Genomic DNA, 9,142 nt, shown 5'->3' on the forward strand with positions numbered 1-9,142 from the left:
CACACACACACACACACACACACACACACACACAGCCACACACATGCACACAGCAAACCAATAACACCAACATACATAAAAACACTACATGCACGAGTGGCAAATATTGTTGGTAAAATAAAAAAACAGCTAAAAATATCTTTACTCTGAGAAGAAAAAATATTCTTGATAATAGAGTGTATGTAGTGAAATCCTCATTTTGACTCTAAGTCTGGACTTATTTCTCTTACATATAGTAGAAATCTATGGAGATAAATTAGTCTAAAAAAATTAGAGCGCGCACTAGGGCTGGGCAATATGGCTGAAAATGTATCACAATATAAGAGTTTATCAGTCGATATCGATAATTATTGATTACTTTTTAGTATTACCTATTTGAAACAAGGACCAAATGAAAAAAAGACAGATAATCCTGCCAAACTGGTGACGTGACCTTTCCTCTTTTATTAACTATTTTCTATTTTCCTGTTGAGTTGTTGMACTCATTTTTTTCACCCCTTTTTACTGGGTTCCAAAAATGTTAAATTTTGTGGACTCTGCATTTGAAACCACTCAAAACAGTTGGGTTATTTTGTCTTTGGAAATAAACTGGAACATTTATTTATTGGTAGTTTTTGCAAAGGAACAATAGTAAATATACTTAGCACAAAATTTAAGTAAATTTTTGTATTTTGTAGATTGTTTCTTTGTTGCAACAATGATTGTTGGCAATAAATCTTATGTCAAGCACCTGATTGACTGAAGCTCAAAAGAAGTATCAATCAAAGCTGTTTGGCAGAGAAGATTTCGTAGCCTACATTTTTCATGTGCACAATGCACATAACTCCACTGCTCATCCAACAAATGCATGTTCCTTACAAAAATGGCACCATTTAAAAGGGAATTTAACAGGCTTTCCAACTATACACATTTTRTTGCCAAGAAGGATTGTTACAACAAAGAAACATCTACCAAACACACATTTACTTACTTTTTGTGTGCAAAGTTTATGTTTCCAAGAGTKTTTCCATATAATAAGTTTGAGTAATTTACTTCAGATGTAGCCTACAGTCCACACAAAATATCAGGGAAATCATGTATTTCTGGTAGTTTTTCCACAAGAAGAAAATGTTAATTTTGTATACTGTACAGCTAAAATAGCATTTTCCAAGTAATATATATTTATTTGTTCTGATAAATTTTCCCTGCTTGTGCTCAAATTATTTTGAAATAAATGTATCTCCATACATATACACTAACTGTATCCATCAGTTCATTGTATACATGTTGTATTTTTAGGTTGTTGTGTCTAATTTTTAGCCCAAAATAGGAAAAACTAAAAATCAAGTTCAGCTATTTTTCAGACTTTGACCTGGTCTCACACATCCATTAAATCCAACAAAATCATTTTCTTTGCATCGATTTCTTCATTTTAAAACTGTTAAAATGTCACATTTAGCTTAAACTTTTAATGATCAGAGACTTGTTGACTGATTTGTTTTTTTCTTTTAATCACAAACACACAGAGAGAGACTACACAGTAAACAAGTTCAATTTTCTGCAGTTGACAAGAAGTCAATGAGCCGTGCCTTTATCAATATGCATGCTCGCAGAATGCTTTAATGAGTATATGAATTGTATCAATTAACACCTATATGCTTCAAATTAGAGCGAGTGTTTAATATCTGCACCTTTTAACTCGCCGTTACGAGCAATGTATTCACATTTTGTCATTGAGGTACAGGAGGCGTGAATGGCTGTGTTCACTTTTATGTGTATGTGTGTGTGTGTGTGTGTGTGTGTGTGTGTGTGTGTGTGTGTGTGTGTAGATTTCGTGCGCCTATAAGTGAGTCTGGCAGCACTTACCTCCTGAGAGAGGAAAGGGATGATCTGAGCACAGATGGCACTGAGACGCTTGACAATTTCTGCCTGCGATGGAGAAAAAAAAACGAGWCAGAAGGAAGGAGAAGGTGAYATTTAATCATGTCRCATATTGTAAGGTGGTGAGTACACAAGGAACGCCGTGCGTAAACACACCTTTACAGCACATTAAGTTTTTGTTGCGTTCAAACACTTCCTTAATGAGTGAGGTCTGTCGGTGACAGCTCTATGAAACCGAGACATGAAAAGATACAATAGGAGGGGGTGAAGAGCAACAGTCATTGTTGGGTCTTTTAGCGCCTTCACACTCTCATTTGTCTCTTACGTGCTTCCAGTTTTCCTGCGTCTCTCACTTTTTCTTTCACAACACACAAACATTAAAGATAACAAGCATATATGCTTTTTTAAAAAAAGATGCTCAGCTTGCTTCTCTTCGTCTTTCTGCTTGTTTCCACCTCTTCATGCACTCACACAGTCCTCAGAATACAGCTGTGTGGAAGTCACATATGATAAAAACATAAAACTAACACACATTTATCCTGTGTTTCCCTCCTCTCGTACACACACACGCACGCACGCACGCACGCACGCACGCACACACACAGAACCTCTGTGGTGTGTCTAATTCTATCTGTCTGAGTGCCCTCAGCCTCATTTTGTTCTCTTCTTCACTCAGCCGTTCTCCCTTTTTCTCCAGCAGCTCTCACACTGAGCCATTATTACACCATTCATCCTCTTCCTCCCATCCGTCCCCCTCATCTCTCTCTCATCTCTCTCCCATCGCCTTTTAGCTTTGTCTGGTTTTTCTCCCATCTCTCTACTTTTTGACATCATTTTCTTTCACTCCGTTCTAATTTATTCTGCCTCTCTTTTTCCTCTCACCCCCCCCCCCCCCCCCCCCCCCCCCCCCCACACACACACACATCATCAGCTGCTCTCATCAGTTTTTATGTCGCTGCCGTACTTTTCCCCAACGAGCGTTCGGGTATGCTCTCTTCTTCAGCTGTCAGTTTTTCTTGCTTTCTTTCCAGCTTTGCTAAAACATGTTCCAGGCGTGTGAGGATGATGGAGGAGGAGGAGGACAGAGAGTCGACATAGGAAGCACTAGAGAGCAGAYGRATGATTGACAGGGAAGTATACAGAATCATACAAAGGTTCTGACGTTAAAAGTAAGTTAAAATCAGCAACCGCTCTTATATCATCACACGTGTGGATGTATAGAAGCGAAGGGTGAAGCTCATCTGTGTTTGCACAATGATTTTCTGTCTGTGCTGACCACAGAGAATAAAGTGAGAGAAAAGGAAGTCTGGCAGAAAAGATTTTTTCCCCCTTCCTTCACCACAAGTGGAATATATTACGCTTTCCGCTGCTGATGTGAGACCTGAACTACTTTAAACCCAAAGCAATCATCTTCCTGTATTCAAGTGGTATCTGCTTGACTACCCCGGAACCTGCTCTGTTCCAAACGCTCCGACAAAAAAACTGCAGCAGAACATAAAACAAGGCTTTCAAGGCCTGCGTGACYAGAGTCTGCAAGCAGTGTGAAGCATCAGGCTTTAAAYTGATAAATCCATCGTAAAATAATGTACAAGGTAGACACGTTTTATTGTTATTTACGAATACAGGGTGAGTCAAAAATCGCAGGACACTTGTCTATTTCAGAAACAAAAGGGRAAATAAAGTATTGGGATATCCCAGCGAGTAACTGATGAGGGGCGTCTATCTCTTACACTATGTCTAGAACATGACAGCCATCTTGAAAGCCACMATGCTGGATCAAAGTCAAAATTTTCCAATGGAAAGGGGGTCATGTAGGATATTAAAGAAGACCAGAATTGTCTCAGAAATGAGTTGCTGCTATATATCTTGCAGTATGGATACAGAGATTCTCATTCAGATTTATAACGGTTGGAGCCTGTGCTTTCAGCACCAGGGACAGCACACTGAACATGTCAATTAGCTGTGCATCACAGGCAATGTTACCAGTTGTTGTTGCAAAATTTTGTGTTGATAACTTTCGAACCACAAGAGATATTGCAAATCAGATGGAAGCAATCCATTTCAGAGACAGTTGTGGTATCCGACATGACCTTCCCATTAGAAAAAAATGACTTTGATCCAATTTGGTAGCTTTCAAGATGGCAGCCATGTTCTGATCATAGTGTAAAAGATAGACCCCCCCCCCCCACCATTTTTTACTTGCGGGGGTATTCAGATGTTTCATTTTCCCTTTTGTTTCAGAAATAAAAGGGTGTCTTGAGACTTTTGACTCGCCCCACAGATCAGTTTCCATTGCAAAGCGAAACAAGGCTCAAAATTTGAAGAGATTTTGTTTTGTCAAAAATGCTCACTTTCTGTGAGAAATGTGATCAATAACTGCTCTGGCCTCGATGTGTGTGGTTCATTAACACAGACAGTTTATCTGTGACAAGCTCTTGGCGTAAAAGAGAAACATTCGCAGACTTGAAGTCGACGTTTTGTTTGAATGGATGATCCTCCTCTGTTTATATCTCTGTAAATACAGCAGATTGCATCCGACCAAACAACAGGTTGTGTTCAGCCCACAGACGGACTCTGATGACCCGGCTCAGTTGTGAGCAGAAAAAAAGTCAGTCTGATGCTGAGCCGTATGTTTGTAGCAAACAAAATGTGACAGAACTGACCTGACTGCGCCTGGCCTTTGAAGCTGTTTTCATCTGATATTCTCTAACTTTGACTGGAAACAAAAACTTAACTGGATARATTGGAATAACAAAAACTGAAAATAAATGTCTTATAAAAAAAAGATCAAATCAACAACCCCTAGCTCTGTGTATTTTTGTAAGGAAGTCACTTTTATTTTAATTATCAAAATGATGACTTAAAATAGCATCATGATGTTTAGGGGCTTTATCATGATACATAAAACATATTACATCATTTTGTAATATAAAAACATGCACCAGTGTGATAATTTAAATAAATCTTTTTTTTTTGCTTGTATGCAAAAGAGATCACATTTGAAAGTAGTAAATATAATAGTAGTTAAAAGTAATATATTTTTACTTTTAAACCTCACAGCTGCACTCATGAGCTGTTTATTTTTTGTGACCTAGTTTTAACAAAAGCAGCTCAAAGTAACAACAAATGTGGCTTGAATAGAAAAAAATGAGTCACTCCATAACCGTATAAATTGGAATTTGTTTAATCATGCTTGTAACCACTAATAATGAGCGTTACAAACTTGTCACGTGACTGATGACATCCTTTCCCAAGACCCTAGCAGTGTTTCCCCTACCGTTACCCCATGAGTGTGCCCTGCCCTGTCAATAAAACTGCCTATAAAAAATGATTCCCCACCCACAAGGACTGAGAGAGGAGATTGTAGCCAGAGGATAAACAGCTACCAGTGGCGGGCACAGTTACGCTAATCCCTAATAGCAGAACTAGCTTCTCATTTAGCGGATTATCTTTTGTGCTAACTTTTGAAAACTTTAGCRGATAAATTCCGCTAAATTAGATTCCATTAATTTTAAGACAACTAAAAAAAAAATCACAAGTGTAAAACTTCTATTTTCATGTCATTTATCCCAAATTACATAAAACTATCCCCTCTTATAAGCAGTGCTGAATATGCAGGCAATATGTGTGTAGCATGTATGTAGCAGCTAAAATTCTAACTAAGAGCTCACAATTTAGTGACATCCCATGTAACAACATGCAACATGTATATTCAATATTTCAGCCACCCATAACTGGAACTATAGTCACTCTATACTGTATTGTTCATATTTTCTATCATTTTGTGTCTATTTTCACTGCTCCCRCTGGTTAAAGGTGTAAAACTTCCAAGAAAATATTCTGTGCTGGGTTCAGGCAGTCTGAGCTGAGCCAGGTGTCGGCAGCAACACATCACAGTTTCCTCCCACAGCCGGCCAAAGCACAGCCACCAGGGAGTACTGGCAAAGACTGGCYGGATGGAGGGATGCCTGAATGGGTACGTACAAAGCAGGAGAGAGGACTCGTCAATAAAAAACCTGAGGGCAGATAGGCTGCCAGCTGGCATGGAAACAGATAGTGACAGCGAGAGGAAGGCTCAACGTTAAAACAGATTAAATATAGAAAGTGAAGCTTTTCAACTGGAAATATAATACATGCCCAAAATCTTTACTTTCAGAAAAAGGTGAATTTTATGAAAAGAAAAACTACAACTGAAGAAGAATAAGGTGTTATAAGGTAAATTAGGCCAAAGTAACACCCATGCTTCATATAGAACAGAGTCAGCTAGCTTAGACTTCATTACCTTAAAGATACTGATCAGAAATAAACAATTAAATGATCACAGTATTGTGATGTTTGCAGATGACACTGAGATCTGTGATGAGAACAGGAAACAGGTGGAAGAGAAATAGGAGAGGTGGGGGTATGCACTTAAAAGACTAAGAAGGGAAGTTAGCCAMAGTAAGACAGAGGACGTGTGTGAATGAGAGGGAAGCAGGTGGAASAGTGAGGCTACACGSAGCAGAGGTCACAAAGGTGCAGKRCTTCARACACTTGGGGTCCAATATCCAGGAAAACAGGGCGTGTGGTGAACAAGTGTCCATAGAGMTAAAATGAAAGGTCAAAGGAAAGGTTAACAAGAGAATGGTGAGACCAGCCATTGGAGACAAGGTATGGTTTGGAGACAGTGGCATTGAGATAAGAAAGATAAAACTGAGATGGTTTGAACATGTCCAGTGGAGGGACAGTGGGTACATTGGTTTGGATGTATCCAGAGGAGGGATACTAACAGGGGTAACAGGATGTTAGAAATKCAGCTGCCAGRAAAAGTAGACAAAGAGGAGATATATGGATGCAGTTAGAGAGGGAGGTAGATGGAGTGAGAACATAGAGGACAGAGTGAGATGGAGGAGGACTCAACGTGAAGAGGGAACAGCCCAAAGAAGAAATACGATTTGCATTTCAAATTAAGAGAACTTTATTGTTGAGTTTGCTTGTTTTTCTCCCTATATTCACAAAATCCAGATGAACAAAAAATCTAAAATGTTGTTTCTTGAAGGCAGAGAAATTGATTTTCTGCAAGAATATGGTGTGAAATCTGAGTGCTGAATGACTGCTRAAAGTTTTTGAAGAATAAATTAACTAAATTCTTAACTAAAGCAGATCAGAAGCTAAAAATCAGCTAAACTCAGCAAAGTAACAGCTGAAAACTAAAATCAACAAAATCATAACAACAAGTTTAGTCAGCAAAATTGCTGCTAAAATTAATAAAACTAGAGCTAAAAATCTAAATGAGCAAACTTGTGAAAAGCACCAGTTTGCAAAATTGTAATGAGAAGCTAAAACTAGCAAGACATTAGCTAAAAGCTAAAAGAAACAAGACAAAAACAGAACAAGTAAGAAGTAAATCCTTTGTGAACAATGTATTTGAAGGAACTGAAAATATTTTGTAAATAAAGTAAAATAAAAAGTTATAAAAGTTACAAATGCTAAAAGCCATGCTGATTGAGATAAACATTTTGATAGCTGCCTTTCTAAAAGCAAAATATATGTAGAAGTCGTTTGACTACAAAAACTTTTATGAGAGAGACTATATACTGTATAAAAAGGAGGACAACAGTGTGAATGCTGAATCAGCACAATCATACACTTTAAAATGAGAGGAAGAGCCTTCAGCTCCATGCTTCACACATGAATCCAACTAAATCCAAACAAACTCATACTGTGGGACACAATTATTTAAAAACAGGGAGATCCAAAATGTTTCATCTTTATTAACYATTTCTTTCTGGTTTAACAAACAAAAGTTTGCATTTCTTTAAAAAAAACCCTTTTACACGTTGATGCTAACAGGCAACAAGCAGCAACGTGTCCACAGGAGTCACTTAACGAGTGCGTGAGTGAGCAGAGAGYATGTTTGTGTTTGGAGGTGGATTGTTCCTGTGTGAGCATGCTGGGTCTGTTCCCAAACACAGGATGGTGGGAACCCTGGATAATATTAGGGCAAACAAAGGGATTGTGAACAAAAGACAACTGAACTAAATAAGTGACTTTAATGTGAGGAATTGCTACTAAAGAACCAACATGTTCATTTTCAAAGCCACACATTYTGTGTTAGTATCATTTACTGAAATTAGTATGATAAATATTCAAAAGTACAGAATAAAAGTTTTGATTTCACAATAAAATAAACGTGAGCTTTAGACAACATGAACARTTTAAACATCAACATTCAGAAATAGAAGTTTTGCTTTGAAAATTTGATTTAAAAAAACTCCTTCCCTCCAAGCCACTATTATTATAGCTGCTACCCTCATGTCTAACCCACATGCTACTGATACAACATGCTCCTGCCTGCTCTGCAAAAACTGTCAAAAACATTGAGTGAAAAGGTCTAACAGGAGGAGAAACAAGTATGTAGAAAAGGCWAAATAATAAAGATGGAAACACAAGTGAAGTGTACACTTTGCTTTCTTGACTTTCAATTTTTTGTTAGGTTTTTGGAACAGCAGAAATGTCCATGTTAAAGTGCAGCTTTGTGTTTGGTACCAGAGCACGACGGTTAGCGGCAGTGACYGTGTTCATCTTGCCAATAAAGCTTGGTGAGTCTGAATGTGAGGAGCGTGGGCTGAGATTGGCACAGCAGCGAGGGGAAATGGTGCCCAGTGTGCTAAGGCGCTGCCAGCTGTGCCAGTCTCAAAGTTGCACTACAGCTGAGAGTGCCTGTGTGTGTGTGTGTGTGTGTGTGTACTTGTTTTTTTTACTACAGAGTGAGGACCATTTGCAACATAGTTACTATCAAAGCGAGGTCTTTGATGTAAAGTGAGGACCTCTTCTACGTTTTTGCTACATGGTGGGAACCACTTTCCAGAAAAAAGCAGCCCTGTGGGGACCAAATGTGCATCGTGGGGACCAATGTCCAGTCCCCTGGATGCTAATTACTGGTGGGGGGCTGGGTTTAGGACCAAGGTGTGAATTGAGTTTAGGTTAGTTATAGTGTCAGGTACCTGTGAGGTTAATTTTAGGGTAAATGGTCAGGGTTAGGCTATAAAATTACCAAAAAATGAATGGAAGTCAATCTAYGATCCTCACAGGGATATAAMAACAAACCTGTGTGTGTGGACGTCTGTGATACCACTCARCTCAACACTATTTGCTCTCTGCCATCACTCTTACTTCATTTTCTGTTCCTGTTCCCATCATCTCCTAATAGTGCTGTAATAATTTGGACCTTTGGAGGGAGGCTGGCAAAAAGAATGATCAATGTTTTTGAAGAAACCAATATATATATATATATATATAT

General features: G+C 38.5%; 1 protein-coding gene across 6 annotated transcripts in view; it reads right to left on the minus strand.

The window, feature by feature from the left end:
• Positions 1-9,142, minus strand: part of tle2b (TLE family member 2, transcriptional corepressor b) — a gene marked incomplete at its 3' end in the record, with an annotated part of 117,703 nt that overhangs the window by 29,294 nt on the left and 79,267 nt on the right. For all 6 annotated transcript variants that reach the window (XM_014014183.1, XM_014014182.1, XM_014014181.1 and 3 more), the window contains 1 exon segment: positions 1,846-1,908. In XM_014014183.1, the coding sequence (XP_013869637.1) occupies positions 1,846-1,908 (63 nt within the window).

The sequence above is a fragment of the Austrofundulus limnaeus genome, unplaced genomic scaffold, assembly GCF_001266775.1.
Source record: "Austrofundulus limnaeus strain Quisiro unplaced genomic scaffold, Austrofundulus_limnaeus-1.0 Scaffold111, whole genome shotgun sequence".
Taxonomy (NCBI): Eukaryota; Metazoa; Chordata; class Actinopteri; order Cyprinodontiformes; family Rivulidae; genus Austrofundulus; species Austrofundulus limnaeus.